The sequence below is a fragment of the Toxotes jaculatrix genome, chromosome 4, assembly GCF_017976425.1.
Source record: "Toxotes jaculatrix isolate fToxJac2 chromosome 4, fToxJac2.pri, whole genome shotgun sequence".
NCBI classification, from domain to species: domain Eukaryota; kingdom Metazoa; phylum Chordata; class Actinopteri; family Toxotidae; genus Toxotes; species Toxotes jaculatrix.
Genome location: NC_054397.1, coordinates 24,707,161 through 24,725,196, shown reverse-complemented (window position 1 = coordinate 24,725,196; position 18,036 = coordinate 24,707,161). Strand labels below are relative to the sequence as shown.

General features: G+C 40.8%; 1 protein-coding gene across 1 annotated transcript; it reads right to left on the bottom strand.

Moving 5' to 3' along the window:
• Window positions 1-649: 649 nt before the first annotated feature.
• card14 (caspase recruitment domain family, member 14) lies at window positions 650-16,299 on the bottom strand. Its single transcript, XM_041037083.1, has 20 exons — window positions 15,961-16,299; window positions 15,365-15,502; window positions 14,947-15,272; window positions 12,290-12,448; window positions 12,021-12,140; window positions 11,700-11,825; window positions 10,461-10,610; window positions 10,237-10,359; window positions 9,683-9,783; window positions 9,011-9,066; window positions 8,733-8,793; window positions 7,879-8,095; window positions 7,662-7,788; window positions 5,068-5,308; window positions 4,894-4,957; window positions 4,687-4,786; window positions 4,406-4,570; window positions 3,599-3,717; window positions 2,585-2,700; window positions 650-1,759 (listed from the first exon to the last, which is right to left on the bottom strand). Exons 1-20 carry the CDS (start codon window positions 16,175-16,177, stop codon window positions 1,552-1,554), a joined length of 2,934 nt encoding a protein of 977 aa, XP_040893017.1. The 5' UTR covers window positions 16,178-16,299; the 3' UTR covers window positions 650-1,551.
• Window positions 16,300-18,036: the final 1,737 nt, after the last annotated feature.

Sequence of the window (18,036 nt, the reverse complement as noted above, 5' to 3'; positions counted from 1 at the left end):
CTCACGAGTTGTGAACTGGAGTCAGTTCTTTATCTGCTGCTGTTTGGAGCCACTCTTGAATCAGTCTTTATTAAGACAACATGCAGAGCTGCTCCCAGTGTCTTAGAGAAATGAAAATATGTGTGTGAGAGAGGAAAATCAATACTAACAAGTCATCATGGTTAGAACTTTATGTGAGGAAACAACCATGACTTATGTTGACATGCATTAAAGACACATCGCGAGTTTGAACCATGTTTTTTTCTTTACAAACTACAAAAACAAAGAACCTCTGGGGGAGTTAACTCTCAAACAATGCATGCTGGGAAGTCTGCTAATAAGCTGAGTTGAATGAACTCAGCAGTACTTTTATACAGCTCCTCATTTTCAGATGATCTGTTTATTTTTACGCAGCATTAACTTTCTCTGCTTCTGGCCTCTCCTGTTTGGGGTCGCTACAGCAGATCATGATCCATGGCAGGATTTTATGCCAGATTTGAGACACAACCCTCCCATTTATCTGGACTTGGGAGCAGCACTAAGACTGCACTGGCCTGTGCATCTCAAGTGGCTGGGTTCAAAGAGACTGGGGATCAAACCATGAACCCAGAGATCAGCAGACCTGCTCCTCCACCTGAGCCATGCCCCCCAATCCGTAATTAACTTAAAATACATAAATAACAAATATATTTACAGTATGTTAACAACAACAGATTAGTTGATTCCTCTAAGCTCCTGTGGGACCTTCCACAGTTAGTCTACACATTGACAGAAACAATAAGATGGAAAAACAGTGGAGTAAATACAACATGATGCTACATGAAAATGATGATCTTCAAACTTAATCATTAACTATTGCTACATTTTTCAAATGTGGACAGTGAGACACATTGGAGACAAAAACTATTAAGCAAAACTTCTTTACAGAATTTTACAGCACAATTCATAGAAATTCAGAGGGATGTTTTGTCATGATGTTTCATAAAAGCTTATAGTTAAGTCAAAAGACTAAATGTTTATGGATGCGTGGCAGCACCATGAAGAAGAAGAAAAGGACAGCTCTGCAGCTGAGTTTCATTCTAAAATCTTGCAGAACAATAGACGTGACTGATGTTTCCTGACCTGTCTGTTAAAAGTTATCTAAAAATTCAAATACCAAGATATGGATACATTCTGATGAAACACTGGAAACAGTTCTGACAGATGCAGAATATTAAAATAAAATCCCTCATAGTGGGAAATGATCTACAACATATTGTACAGATACAGTACATATAAGTCATCACAGTTTGTTTTTATCAGTGTTTGTGTTTGCAGCAAACAGCTCACGTCTGTGTTTGTTTCAAACAAAAGCCTCAAAATGGGAGGCAACTAATTATACAGAGTCTTTAAATGTATTTTCCTTTCTATATCACATTATGAAAGTCCTTTATTTACACAGTTACTCAGGTATCATAGATACATACTCATGTTTACAAAAATATCTCTTGTAAAGTTTGTCTATCATATAAATGCATTAGATTTTGTTTTTAGATTTTCTACATATGCTAAGATTCTTTTCTAATCTCTCTTTCACCACAGATCAGGCTCCACCCAGACAATCTTCTTCTGCTCCTCCCAAATGATGGTGTGCAAGCTGGTCAGCAGAGAAGTCTGGTCACACCAGGAGTCTGGAGCCACGCTGTGATACAGACATGGCAGCTTGTCCAGCAGCGGCTCCTCGCTCCTCGAACATGCCAGCAGCTGCTCCTCTGTTCGGCCGTGGCGCTGCAGCTTTGACCTGGAAGTGATGTAGGAATGAAGGAAATAAATTAAATTAAATTAAAGATCAATTTTGAATCTGATTTGCTGTTTTCTGTTCAATTGAATTTGACATAACAAAATTATTCAGTTCTCTAAAGCATCAACGCTGAGCTTCAAGTGTGGACGTCAGTCCCTCCCAGTGTAAGAGAACAGGTTTCACTCTAGACATAGTTTGAATTGTCAACAGTCGCACAGGGAGAAATCGTCATAGAAGAGGCAGCAATACCAGTTTTTCTGGTGACAGTGGCATCAAGAGACCAGAACACACTGCAGGTACAGGAGGATATCACTTTTGTTTGTTTTTTTTTTCTTCAGTGGAAAACTGTGTCTTTCTTTTTTTATGATATTGCTTAATCCAAGGTGGTCACAAGAAATCAAGTCTGTTTTTTTATATTGTCATCCAACTGATTTTTTGATAATATAACTATTTAATCACAAACTGACCACATGTAAACAGTGCATACAATGGTGGATTACTCCATTGAAGAGGGACCTTTAGTGTAAATCATTTTAAAGAATGAATGAGGAACATGTCTGCTCTAAATGTTTAGTTAATGTTTGTGTGTATGATCTGTACTTTCCCTTTTTACAGAGGTTGACGCCTACCTGTGTGTTAGTATCTGTTTTGGGACTTCTAACTGGAAAGCTAATGTCAATGACAACACTTATCAGTTGAAACTACGACAGATATCAGTCAGCTAATCGTTTCCACAGTGCACATTCCTACGTGTGAGTGCTTTTTGGTGTTTATCTGAATGTGACATCAGATTCTAGCAGTGACGAAGAAGAAAGAAGGGTTTACTTCAGTTTCCTTGCGCTCCGTGCAGACTGGCCGATGAAGATGATGATAGGGAAGATCTCGGCCCGGTGCAGCCGACGCACACAGTCCAGGCCCAGTGGCAGCACGCAGTGGATCCCCTGTAGGATGAGGAGGAAGATGGAATATGGGTTAAATGAGCATAATGTAAGAGCAGTGCTATGAAGTGAAATATATTTTAATGCATCATGTTAGAAGACATTTAAAATGACCAATCTGTGTTTCACCTTTTAATTTACACAATTTTATAGATAGTTCTGAAATGGCAGCACAAGAAAACTTTCAATCAAAGGAAACAGAAATAATGAACAAAAATTAGGCTGTTACAGTTATAGTTACAGTATAATCACTGCTTTAAGTAAGGATGGAGTAAGGAAGAAGCTCTGGTACTAGAATTGCAGCTTTAAACAGAGACCTACTGTAGACGCAGCTACTCTGTTATGATTATTTTATGACTCACAGACAGTAAAAAATGATCTGCAATCTGCTGCCATGGTAACGGCTCTGCAAAGCTGTACTTAGGCTCGGCTTTGAGCTAAACGCTAAACATCATAATGAATATGTATCAAGTGAAACTTGTAACATGCAAGTAATGTTTCTCATGTTTGCCAATTGTAGTTTAGCTTGTTAACATGCTGAGGCTGATGGGAAATACATTAGTTTTTCAGGTATTTGGTCAAAATAAAGTATTACGTCTTTAACCTGATGATGGCGCTAGAGATAAAATCACTGGAACACCAAAGTTACATACAGTGTTTGTACAAAATGAACCTCTCTCCATCTCCACGAACATCTCTAACAAGTTCTATTGTAATCCAAAACACATTTTACTCAAAACTATGGCACAAAAGTTGGGTGGGTTCACTGTAGTCTCTACAATTCATCCTCTGGGGTCCATGAATGTCTGTACAAAATTTGTACTTCCAGTAGTTGCCAAGATATTACAATCTGCTGAAAAGTGTCCAAATGTAAACTCTGTTTTTGTGTTAATGTTCTGACCTTCTTCATGACTTTCTCAACACTCTGCAGGGTGTAGCAGGAGTTTCTTCCCTGCTCACACTCCTCCAGGATCTCAGACCTCTGTAGCCGGGCTGCGTGCTCACAGGGGCTCAGCACCTCTGCAGAGCAGGAGGATGAAAACAGCAGTGGAGATAGAGACAGACAGAAATGACAGGAAGAGATTACATATGTATTAGGTGATAAACAAACTCATGAAAGAGGAACCGCATATGTGTTTCTTGTTTCCTTTAAAGCTCAATGCGAAGATAATGTATATTTACTTTAAGTTGTTGCATTCTTTTTCATATGTAATTGTGGTTTTATCTGACACATGCATAATTTGAATTTCTTCTGCATATCTTGTGTTTTGTTTCTTGTAAATATCCTTGTTATTGTCCTTTGTTGTAATGATCAAATTTTCCCACAACAGATGATTAAACTTTCATTTTACCTTATCATTGCAGGGAACACCGGCAAAGCATTTACTGTCTTTATAGCTTTTTATTACTATTTATTCACAGTGTATTTCCTTCCTTCCTTACAGCCACAGACAAACCCATAAAATATTTAACACCGTACAGTATGAGACTGGCTGTTTACTAAGCCAGCAAAACATACTTCCGTTACAGCATGAAATCTGAGGAGGAAATCCAAGTTTATGAATAGCACATGATCTGTCAAAGACTTAAATGTTCCCCTTCTGTATCTAATAATTTGTTTACAATGGCACTGGCTCCAGCTGAAACAGAAATGAAACATCATTTCACAGGGTTTCATTTCAGTTTACAACAACACAGTATTTATTACCAGGTTCACAGAGCTGAAAGCCCTGCCACCCTGCCAGCTTCTTGTCCAGAATGCGTCCCAGGACAGTGGGCATCAACAGGACAGGTCTGCAGACAGGTGGGTAGTGGGGGGTGACCAGGGTGTAGGGCATGAGGGTGACACAAGTTTTGGGTGCAGATGCATCACCTACAGAGGAAAGGATATACACTGTAAGCAAAGTGTAAATTGCTCAAGTGTGTGTCAAAGAAATGTACGGATATTGTACTATTGTGATGCTTTTGCGCTGCGACAGGATTTCATACCTGACTCTGTGCTCTTGGTTTTTTCATCCTCCACGCTGATCCACAGTGGGTTCCTGCCCTGTCGCCCGGTGCTCACAATCCTCACCGCCTTCTGTTTATTCTGGGCCACCACACGCCCAGCAAGAGGAGGGAAGAGGATAATCCGAGGATAGAGTTAGAGCAATGAAATTTTGGACAGGATCGCTTGTTTTTTTCGATTTTTCTTACCTTGTGAGACTTCTTTGTTTCGAAGCTCATGTCCTCAATTGCTCGAATCAGAAGTCGCTGTGCCCTGTAGCATCAGAAAATCAGTTTCAGACACTTTCCTAAGACGATTAACATGAACCTGAACTGTTCGTCATCCTCACAGGCCTACAGTATATTCATCATCAGAGTACCAACCTGTAGTAGTTAGGTAAGATTCCACTCTGGAGGTCCAGTAGCTTAGACTGGTGCACTTGGCTGGCGTGCCACGAGTCCTCAGTGCCAGTGGGTCGCGTGTTGGTCACATGCAGGATGTCGTTGCAGGACACAGCCAGCGTCCCGTTGGGGCCAGCAGGCAGAGACATATTGACGCGTACGTAGAAGGAATCTCCTGATGATACATCACTGTCCTGTAGCTGCTGCAGCAGCACGTCATAATCTGAACAACAGGCAGAGGACACTTAAATAACCATGGTAACGTTACGGAGCAGACTTGTAGCTTGTGCTGTGCTGGGTACATATAATGTAATCTGTTCAGAACAGACAAACATTACCATCCTCTTTTGAGAGTCAGGAAAAATAAGGCACGAGAAAAACCCAAAAAGAAATGTAATGTGCACCACCAATTTATGTTTTATGAGCTCCCAAGTGCTTACGTTATTTCCATTGTTTGAAGTTTTAAAATACTGTATCTTGGGGGGATTACTCCTTTAACGCCCAGCTGTGAGTCATCAAATCACCAAATCAATGCATCACATTTGTCTATGTAAAGAACCTGCATGACATCATCCTCCATCGATATTTGTTTATGTTTGCTTATCTTGATTTGTTTTGCCTTCTTCATGTGCTTTGCATTGATCTATTCAATTTACATAGTCACTTCTTAGGTCAATATGTTATTGGATCTGAGGCAATCTGAACATTGATCACATGTTAAGTCTGCACATAGTGGTGATCAATCACCTGGAGACCCTTTGGTGGTTAATCTCAAAGGGCAGCAAACTAACAACACAGTTTGTTACTGGTAGTATATGATAACTGTGATTTATTTTAAGCCAGTTAAACAAATTACAAAACCTGGATGGACTCCTGCCTCCTCACAGGGCCTGTGTCTATCAACAAACCAATTACAATAGTAATGTTTTGAAAAAAAATATACCACTGCTGCTGCAAAAACACGTGTACCTAAATCAGTTAGTAAGTACTAAGTTAGTAACTGAAACCTGCCAAGTAATTTCTTAGGCCATTTTGTTTTTTTTAGCACATTCCTCCTGGCACACTGGGTCCTTGGCGTGCACCCAGGAAACTCTGATGTCTGGTAGATCAGGCCATGAATGCAAGTGACCATCGCAGAAACTGGAATGTATAACTGGACTAGCCGGTCCCCTAGTTTTTGACAGTGTTAGCAAGCTTGTATGAAAGTTAGCAGTTTTGAAATCACAGATGTATTGCTTGAAACACAAACCTCGTTGGAGGTTGGTGCAGTGAATGCTCCCTCAAACAGAGGTTTTCAACAGTGCTCATTTGTTAGTACTGAGATCATTTACTGTGATGCAGTGCTAACTCCTCACCCTGATCCTGATGTTCTGGCATGATTTATGGATATGGTCAGTCGCATATTCTAGGCAATCATTGTGAACTGTATGTTCATGTTTAGCTTATCTCTTATTCCTCCCTCTCTGTTTTTGACTGCAACGTCTTTCTGATAATTGTTTTTCTATCTAAAGTGCCTTTGAGCATTGGATTACTATCATTATCATTGTTATCTTTATTATAGTTATTATTTTTTATTATTATTGTTACCGACATACACAGTGTGATACAAGCATTTATTGGACTGTAGAGGGGTTAAAGCACTAGATTGTTTTTCTGTTTTCTGGTGGAGCAGTGCAATAGCTCAGTTCTCTGCAGTCCATATGAAAAGGATGAAAGAATCATTTCACAGTTTGCAACAGGGTAAAAAGAAGATGGGATTAAAGTTAATATTAAATCTAATTAATTACTTCAGATGTGCAGTGACTGAAGTTGTGTGCTTTTTACACCTGGTTGTGTCTTTATGTGCCACTCCTGGATACATAAAAACTGTTTTATGAAGCTATTAAACTACAGTTTGCCTCAGTCTAACTCAGTCTTGTGTACTTTAAAGAATGTTGTAGCTCACTTGAGCCCTTTTCATGATGCAAAACAAAGACACACTGATAAATACAGAGGATTGATCAACACCATACCCTGCTGTAATTGCAACATGCCATGTGTGCATGGGGCATGACCTCGTGTGGCAGCTGGCGTAATCTCTTTAATCTCAAGAGAAAAAATCTGCTTCCTGGTGGCTGCGTGTCAGCTGAAGCCATAATTGTTATTTTCAGCTAATGCAAAGATACAGTCAACGTGATTGTTATAAAACATAATCCAGCACTGTGACATGCTACGTGCATGTTTAAATATATGTGTGTAAAAGCTCCTTTTCTTTAGAATGGCAAAGTATTGACCATGAAAATTCAGTGTTTTTGTTGCTGGTTTCCATTATTATCTAATTTCATTATGCTGCAATTACAGCATGAGCTCAAACTGTCACTGAAGTGGAGCTAGGTATTTGGGCAACAGGAATTTGCTTACTGAGAATAAAGTGGAATTTGTTTTAAAGGTGAAGAAAGTCATTATCATGCTAAATGTGGTCTAATAATAATAATATAATATTTTCACTAAAACAGTATAAAAATGATTTATGATAAGACAAATTATCTTGGTTACAAAGAACAAAAACTGTTTTATGTACATGCTGTGGGACATACCATCTTGCCTGGGGCGAAGGGAGAGGTGGCAGAAGCCTGTAACCTGGCCGAGAGCCCACATAGCTTCCTCTAAAGTGGAATCCTCCAGCACCATCCTCAGAGCCTTCTGGTTCTGCTCATACTTCACCTGCAGAGAAACAGCATGATGAGAAACACCATCATAACAGGCAGATGAATTTGAATTTTTTTTTTTTTTTCTACACACATTTGCTCCTACCTCCACTATCTGTGCCCCTGGGCTAATGCCAACAGTATGGGCAGGGCTCCCTTCTGTCACCTGGTACACAAACACTCCTGTCTTATTTCCCCCCACCACTGCCAGCTGGCTGAGCAGTGCCTCCCCCTGGAAGGAGATGCTGAGAACACGGCCACTGATGCGAAAAGCTTTTGGACGGGAACGCATCAGGAAAGGAGGGGCTGAGGTTCTTGACAGACTGGTGAGAGATGGGAGAAGATGAGGAAAGGATATACAACCTTTCACAAAAAACTGAATTATTGTAGGGACCATTTCAAGCTACTACACAGAAAATAATACAGCTATACCCAGCCCAGCACCGCCTGTAACTGGTAGGACGATGATACATTTGTTATTAGTTATTGCTCAGTACTTAAGCTCATTGGTTATGAACAATGCCTATGGGTTTATGGTGCAGAAGCTCAAATTTAATTTGAGGAAGCTTATTTCATGTTAGATGAACAGTGAATGAATTGTAGCCACCCTAGCGGTGGTGGGACTTAAGGGATGGCAATCGTTTGGTTTGTTGGTCAATTTATCACTTTTGTGTAGAGTGAAATATCTCAACAAATATTGGATAGATAACCATATCATTTGGTTCAGATATTTATGTACTAGTACATTAAAGTTAGCACATAGGTTAAAGGTGGGTATGTTGGGAATTAATAGATGCATATGTTGTATCACAACATACCCACCTTTAGATCATTAATCTCAAATACCTTTATTACCCTCTTCTTAAATATATATCACCTTAAGGATATGCACAGTTATCTGTTCTATTCGAAAATGCTGAGTAATATGAAACTCTGTATTTGTCCAGTGGACCGCCTCACCAGTCAGAGGTGGAGCCATCAGAAGAGCATAGCCTGGGCGTCTGCGTGTCTTCACTCCCAACTAAACAAAAGAGAGGCTGTTTAATGATTTGGCAAGGTTGTTTCCCCGGAAATAATGTGCCAGGGTTAATGTGTCACTTTACAGCCCTGGCAAAGGTCCAATATTGAACAATGGGTGATGAAAGTCCTGCCAAACAACAGCAAACCACTGCTCCCTCCACGTAGAAACACAAACGCTGACTTAAATAAAGAGAAGTTCATATGTTTTCTATACATACCATTGGGGAGGAACACAAAGTCATCCAATAAAGAGTCAGTCTCTGCTGTTTCCAAACTACAAGAGAAAAAAGAAAACAGCTACATGAAAACTAGTATCAGATTTCTCTCTACCTGAGGTACAGTAAGTCCTTTACACTGACTTTAACAAAGAATTATATGCTATAAGTGTGAGATAAATTATGCCATGCTACCACCTAGGGACTGGTTTGGGGGGCTAGGAATAATCATGTCACAAACTGTGACACAAAAGTTCCTTGAGCAGTAAAACAAGGACTGAGGAATGTGAGGCTGTGCAAAAACCTTTCAAGTCTATTCATAGTGTGCCAACTGTGTGCCCCCATACGACGGGGGTTAGTTTAGCTCCTCAACACGCTGTGCTCGCATCGCAGACTTCTTGTTCAAGCTCACTTGTGTCTATCATGGAATCACGTGACATATAGTTAAGACCCTCTTATTCCTGTAAATCAATAATCCACTTGAAACTGGATGTCACCTCATGTTACAACAACAGAAAGGAATGCAGAGCTAAATAACAACTTGAAACCATCCTTCCTGGTGGATGTCAGGAAATTGCTGCCAATAGCCTTGACAAATGGAACAAATAATGCTGTCATTTAGAACCATGAATACACGCACTGTATATGAACATGGAAATACACACACACACACACCTGCTGTCTGCATGTAGAGCTTCCACCCGTCTGCGGAGGGAATCAGGGCTGGGTGGCTCTGCGTTACGTGATCGGACACTACTTGCCGCAGCATCTTCACTCTACACGTATACATGCATACACCAACAAAAAATCATTTCCATAAAGAAAAACAATCTTTTAATATATAACAAGTTAAATAAAAATACTAACTGATAAAAACAGATATAGAATCTAAGGATGGGTATCATTTGAATTGTTTTGATGCTGGTGCCAATATACCTGTGCTTCACCACCAGTGCCAAAATAACATTGTCAGTTTATGGAAAATAAAAATTGTTTTTCAGTCTATGCCAAACTTCAAAATGTGCTGGTGTGACGTGCTTCATATTCACCATACACATAAAAATTTCTGATCAAAGAAAAAATACACAAAACTCTGAACAGTATTTGATGCCAACTTGTGGTACTCGACAATGTTCCATTGTTGTTCCATGAGCACATTTTCATGGGTATTCTAAAACTAGTGAAGGTCTCAATAAAGTCACTGTAGATGATCTTGCACATACACACACCTCTGAATAACAGGAACCTGGTGACATGGGATTAACTGCATCCATGCGGCAAAGTCTGCGTCTGTTCGAGAACGGGGATTCTTCGCAGTTGGACCTCGGGCTCTCCCAGCCGGCCTCTGTCTCCTTTGACACAAACACAGGGCACATTAATATTTCTGTATACTGTATGTAGTGTTGTGTGCATGTATGTGTGTGAGCTGATATGTGTTTGTGTGAGAAATTACATCAGAGCTCTGCTGTTGCACTCTGGTGTTGTGTTTGGCTTGCAGGCTGAAGACCCTCTCCTGAAGCTCCACCAGCTGGCACCTCAGGGTGTCCTTCTCAGCCAGGATGCGGGCGATCATGGCCTGGGCCTCGTCGCGGGACAGGTACGCCTAGAAGAATGAGAACATTCACATTCACTTAAAACAATATGTATTTTACACAGAATCGATTACACACTGACAGCCCTTGTTTATTAATCATGCAGATAGACACTGTTAGGACAGATTTATGCCTCATGCGGATACCACAACGTCATGACAACCACAAGGGCTACACTTATCATGTGACACCTGAAATCTGACACTTGGATGTGACAGTGTGTCAGTGAGGGATTGTTTGAATGAAGAAGTATTTAATGTAGGAGTTAGCCTCTCTGCCACCAAGGTGTGTGCTATGCAGGATGTTATCAAAGTAGAATCTCTGTCTGGCAACTTTCCGTCTTGTGAAACATTCTTGTTGACACAACAACTCAGGAACAATACCTGATAGAGACTTAGAATGGAAATGATGTTTGAGTAATACGTCTCTCATTGTTTATAATGCATGATAGAAAACCTCACGCGTGATTATTTTGATGAATGTGGTAGAACTGGGTGACTCCAGTGTTGGTTAAGGGATTCTCTAGTCTTGAATCTTCTGCCAGGCTTTTTTTTTTATGAAAGAGAGAGGGAGACAAAAGGTATGCAAACACCACAGCCCACTAATGCAGATCCAGTGCGTCACCCATCATACAGTGAGCTTGAACCACTAATTATACCCAGGAGTTGCCAAGTAGTATGACAATCTTGTGTTGCTGATTACTAGAGCGCTCCAATGGAGCAGCTGGCAGCTAAGTGACTTGCTTGTGGCGACCTGACAGTTGTTAGGGATTGCTCATTTTCTTTGTCTTGAAGGAAAAGCCTCAGTGATGTTTAGAAGAGAAACTGCAAGACAAGCATACTTCTCCACACACAACAGGGAGTTACAGACAGTAAGAGCCAGGAGAGCGGTTATATATTTGATACTCTGCTCAGCAGCACTGCTAACACCTGACTGCTTGACATTTCACCAGGAAAAACAAACATGATGTGATGGAAGACCAGCTCCGAGCTAGCCATAAAAATAGAATCCAACAAAAAAAAATACTGCTTGGAAAACTGTATTAATGTTTACCAAAGAGAGGAAAGTTTGAATGGTGGGACTGTTATTGGTTACAGTACCTGGTCTCTCTCTGCCTGCAGCTCCCTCATCTGATTGTGGATCATGGTACTCTTCTGCTGGTGCATGTTACAGTCCAGGGTTAGCTGCTGCACCTGAAGGCTCAGGCACTCCTTCTGCTCCATGAGCTGAACACAAACATACACATTACACCAGTGTGGTCAATGCTTTGTTAAGCCACACACAGAAAAACTGTGTTCTCTGAAACAAATTTAGATGTTTGCATGTCATGGTGTTGTGTAGCAGTGGAACAGTATGTCAGTATGGAACTTTCCATCGTGACACTTCCTGATTCATGATGAAAGACAGAGAAACACACACACCCCTTGTTTTTCTCTGAGCAGCTGTTCATTCTCCTCTCTGTAACACCTGAGCTGCTCCGCAAGCTCCACCTGGCTGTCTATGGCCTCAGCCAGGTCCTGGGCCAGGATGTCGTGACGAGCCTGACAAAGACACGCCAGAAAACAAAATGAGACACAGACAAATACACAAGGAGCTACTGATTCTTCCACTGTCTAAAGATTATGAGTGAAAACTGTCACTTTTCTATATAAATCAGCTAATAACAGAGTGATTAAGTGATTGCTCTCACTGGGTCCAATTTTTCTGCTTTCACCAGCTGGCAGCGCAGTCTCTTGACTTCCTCTTGCAGTTGTGGTGTCTCAGCAAGAGAAGCACACTTGAGTGATCGCTGCTTCTGGAACTCATTCTCCATTTGGGCTTTTTGCAGCTCAGTTTGCACCTGGTACACCTGCCACCATAGAAGACAATTATTTATTCATTAATAAATTAATCTTTTTTTCTGTAAAATGTCAAAAAAAAATTGTTTCAAATTCCCATCACTGTTCACCAGAGCCCAAGGTGATTGCCTCAAATACTTTGTATTGTCTGCACAACAGTCCCACAATCCCTAAAGGTTATACATTTTCAATTATATAACAGAGAAAAACAGCAAATAACTCACAGCTGAAAGTATTGAAAGCTAGGCATTTTTGCACATTAAATGTTCTCTAAGCACAGACCCAGTCTTCTTTTTAATACTTTTGATCGTCATATAACCCCTGTCAGTTTTAATCAGTGTGGATCCTCTCCTGACGAATGTTTTACTGTTTTATTAATAAGATAAATGGTATAAGATCAAAGATAGAGGTTTCCACTTCTATTACTGATGCCATTTGTCCCAGTTGTACCTCTGTCTCATTTTACACAAATCTCCCAGGACAAACTTATAGACATTATGTCTCATCTCAAACGTTTGTCCAGTCCTGTGGATATTGTGTCCCTTAAATTCATTCACAGTGTATTAGATGCTTACTGGTTGCTCACCATAATTAATCTGTCACTATCATCTAGTTGTGTACCTGACTATTTGAAGCTGCTTTCATACAACCACTCTTAAAAAAACCTGGTATAGATCCATTCAATTCCATTGGAGACCATGTTTCAGTAAAGACTGAAAACCACACTAGCTTGTCCTCCATAAAAGACTGTTTATCTAACATTAAAAAGTGGATGTCTACAAACTTTCTTCAGTTAAATTCAGATAAAAGATCCTTATCCTTATCATTGGCGCTGACAATATGCATTCACATTTAAAAACCCCACTTGGTCCCTTTTCTAACAACACTAAGTCTTCCAGCTGAAACCTAGGTGTCTTCTTTGCTTCCAATCTTGATTTTGAGATTCATGTTGGCCAGACAGTCCAATCCTGCCTCTAACGTTTAAGGAACATTCCTAAAATCTGTTAATGTCTGAGCTTCAAGGACACAGAAACCATCCCCAACATTAGCTTTCCCTAGTTTTTGCAGAATCAAAGCTGTTATGGTATTGAAGCTCTGCTGTTAGGGCACCACACCACCACCACCACCACCACTTTGGAACAACCAGCCTGATGAACCCAGACTTGCAAAATCAGTATCTTCTTGTAAATCACTTCAGAAGACACAATTTTTTGAACAAAGTCTTTTAAATAAATATTAAATATTTTAACATTTCTTATTTGTGTTTTCAGTTTTGCTTATGCATTTTCTTTACTTTAATCCCTCAGTTTTGAAGAATTTGCATGTGTTTGTTGTTTGTTTTATCCTTGTGAAGCACTTTCTAATCTCTAGTTTTTATAAGTGTTATATAAATAAAGTCATTATTATGACTATGAATCACTTGGTTTGTTAATTAAAGGCCCTGAACCTAGTTTCCTAATCAGCTTTTTACTTGCAGTGGTCATACATGAACACAGCTTTTTCTGCCAAAGTTGGGGCAGTTTTGATTATTTCACATAACAGATTTTTGTATTTCTGTTTTTCGTTGTGTGCTTCTCACAGGTTTGAAGTGGGTTTGCCTTCTTTGCAATAACATGATGTCAGTTGTGAAATGCAGGTTACAGAAAGCGGAAGCTCCATCAATTTTAAACATCAAAGTGTGTTTCCATGCCTCGGGGAGTGGTTCTGCATGTGTGACATTGTATGAAGTCTTTTGTGGCTTGAGCCGTGAGAATCAGATAAATATCCTCGAGTGATTTCACTTGAATATCAGCTGGGGCTGCAGACTACAAGTTTAAAGATGAAATCCGTAGGCCGCTTTCATGCCTGCCAAAGGTTAAAGGCTCCATGCTACATTAGCTTACTTCATTAGCATCTCTGCTCAAACTGTTGGCAGTTGAGCTGCATTGTGGGTAATGTACATGGCAGGTTCTGACAAGGAAGAAGAACGGATGAAAGAAGACATGTCTGATATCTTGACCAACCATGTTACTGGAGTGCAATGCTAAATCACAGGAGAACTCCAGAATGGCCAAAATTGTTGCAGCGGAGGCTTTTATTACCTACAGTATAATGCTTAAGCTTCAGAATGCTTGATACTGCATTTTCAACATAATTCCCTTGAGCGTCTAAGGTTAGACCTAACCTACCTGGTCTTTTAAACTCTACACCCCCAGTTTGTAACACAGGATTTCTGCAAAAACTCTGTCTCAAAGATTACTCAAGTGATATAACTTGAGCTGTTTTCTCAACCCAGCCACAAAAGGCATTATACAACTGTTTTCACAGCCTGTGTTCACAGTGCCTCCCTAGGTGTAGCATAATCTTCTAAATTTACATCGAGGTACAACGATCAGATTTCAGTTCTTTAACACTGACCTTTTGAGGACTCCGCTGAGATCACAGCTTTATGTTTCAGGGAACAGAAACTCAGTCTATGTGTTTCGGACTTTCCTAAGGTAAGAAACAGACTTTACTGAGAAGCACTGACCTGCAGGTTGAGGTCATGGAGGCGCTTGCTCACAGCTGATTTCTCCTCGATGGCTGCTGTGTAGCGCATATACAAGTCACATTTCTCATCCTTCAGCTTGGTGACTTCACGTTGCAAAGAACACAAATGTCTCCGCAGGCGTTCATTATCAGCCTGAATGCATCTTGACTTCTCCTCCTGCTCCATTATCTGCCCTATCTCTGACTCTAGGGAGGCACAGCGTGCAGTCATTCTACCAGCCTCACGACGTGCCTCCTGGAGCTCCTTCTGCATCCCCGTTACTGCTCTCACCAGATACTCTGTCAGCTCCGAGTACTTTATCAGACCTGTAAGGAGAGTATCGCAAATCATTCATACAACAAATCAAACAAAGAGGGAAATATTCCTTTAAATTGGAAGAAGATTTCAATCAGCTGACCGCTGAATCTTGAAGGCTCAGTGCTGGGTTTGCGTCCAGTGACTTGGGTGTACAGGGTGGGGTAGTGGATCATCAAACTGTCCAGCAAAGCCACAGCACCATTTCTCCCCTGAGTCCTCAGCAGATCCAGCATGTAGCCTGTGGACAGTAGCGGAAAGAATAATTCCATTTCTAATTCCAACCCCAACCTTTGAATCAACAGACTTAAAGCTAAGTTGTAAAGGTCATGAAATTATTGATCAGCTTTACTTCAGAAATAAAAGCACTGTGTTATAATTTTTCTCCTGAGAGAAATCAAGCCAACACTACTCCTCTGAAATAACCACATCAAAAAAAGAAAAGATTTGTTAGTAAAGCTGACACTCTACAACTCTGCTAGGTGGCCTAACACGCTTATAAATATTTGTACTTAGTACCGCAGGTGTTGCTGGGATTTCCTCTGTCTTCTTGACAATGCTCTTAACAGTCAGTGTAAACAAATAAGACAGTAAAAGTGGGAAAAACAGAATAGACTTGTCTTCTACAAGCTCAGGTAGACTGCAGTGTTTAACTTTCTGTAAAATCCAAGAGGAAACAAATCAAATCATAAATCTCACTGGTTCTCATGCAGCGGTTGGTGAGTTTGTGGCAGGAGAGGATCTCGTCCTCGTCCATCTCCGTCAGCACCCTGGCCTGCCTCAGGTACGGGATCAAGATGCATGGCCGCACTCCTAAGGAGATCCGGTGGCGGTTGTCGTTAATCAGTTCCCACAGCTCCTCCTCGCCCATCTCCTTCAAGTCTGGACCCTCACAGGGAGCACACTCCTCTGCCATCCTGAGTGTGTGGGGTATGTCTGAAAGGGTGATAGCTGTTTGCTGTTGTCAGCTGGATAGCTGATAGAACGAAACAAACACCCTAAGCTGCAAAGCCGCTTGTCACAGACTCATTCCTGGAAACAGACAGAACAGCAAACATTACCGGATGAAGCAGAAAAACCTTATAAAAGGAGCCAGCCAACGTCCACGCCCTGTGGGTGTTTTTGTCAAAGCAATGTGTGTGTGTGTTTATCTGTGGGCGTGTATGAAAACCTGTAAGACAGGACCTCTGTGATGCAGCAGAGGACTGACTCTCTGAGTGCTGGCATAAACACACGCTGGTGTAAACAGACCTGATCAGACACATACACACACATTCAAAACCATTAGTCAAGTGAGCCACACATCTCTTCCATTCACACTCTTGGTGGTTTTGCCACGTTTGTTTGCTTTAAACAGCTAATTCAATATCTAATCACATCATAAATCTCCGCCTTGCTTTAATAATGAATGAAGCCAGATTTGTTTGTTGAAAAGAGTCAAGCTGCGGCCTATGGTGTAAATGAACAAAGCCTGTCTCAACACAGAAACATTAGACAGCACGCGAGTTCGCCTTGATAATTTCTAATCACAGGAAAGCAAACACACATACCACACCAGTGACAGGAGCAAACACTGAATGATGAAGTTCAAAGTCCTCTGTTTAAGAAGGAAATAAGGTGGAGTGGGGGGGGGGGGGGGGTTAGCTGGCAAGGGCTGTCAGTGCAAGGTCAAAGGGTTTCTTATACTGTTACCTAACTTATCACCATCATGTGTGAACTTACTATTTATTGTACTGTAAAGGGTTTATGCAAACAAATGGAAGCTATCAAGACTAACTACTGTAAATGATATACTGGCATAAAGACTTTGGAGGCTGCAGGAAATCCAGTGAAGTCACTAGTTACAGGAAATATGGAAATTGAAACAGTTTGAAATAATACATTTTAACTGTACAAATGTGTATTTGTATACAGCTTGTATAATAAAGGACACATAACCTTTCTCAGTTTCTCTCTTCCAGTGGGCAACATTAACGTCTGAGCTCACGGCCGCGTGACAAATAACAAATCGCAAACTTCTTTAAACGCACATCAGCATGACTCAGCACTGCAGTTCTGGTTCTAACTAATTTACATCAACCACAAAGAGGATTAACAAAACATCCACAAAACTCTGAAGAGCTGCTGTCTGAAGCATATGATGCAGTGTTCTGTAACTTGACCAGCTTTTGTCAACAGCCGAGAGCTTTCTTATCTCCTGCATATCATTTCACACAGTGAGCACAACTAAACACTACAAGGGATTTCCCCACGGGACATGTATGGGAATATAGAAGGAAAACAGAATGGTAATTAAAATGAACTAGTGGAGCAACAGAACTTCTGTCCTGACAAAAATACATGTTACATTCCCACGTATTCAGCTGCAGAACAAGTAGGATCACAAACGGTCACACTCAAAGGTCATCTACAACAAAGGGGGAATAGGCTACAGATACTAAACTGTTTACTGAAAATCAAAGTTGATTATGACCTCAGAGTGTGACTGACAGGACTTTTTTGTGATGAGCAGAGACATCCCTTGTATAAAAGACAATTTAACACTTAACAATGAAAGGTCTGAAAGTAGCAACAGGCTACTTAAGTTATAGCAACAGGCATACACAGTGTTGGAGAGAAGAGTGTTGTCCAAAGTTAGGACAATATTGGACTCTCCTTCACACCCTCTCCACCATGTGCTGATCCATCACAGAAGCTCGTTCAGCAACAGACTCATTGTTCCACGCTGCACAACAGAGCGACACAGGAAATCATTCCTGCCTGTTGCAATCAAAC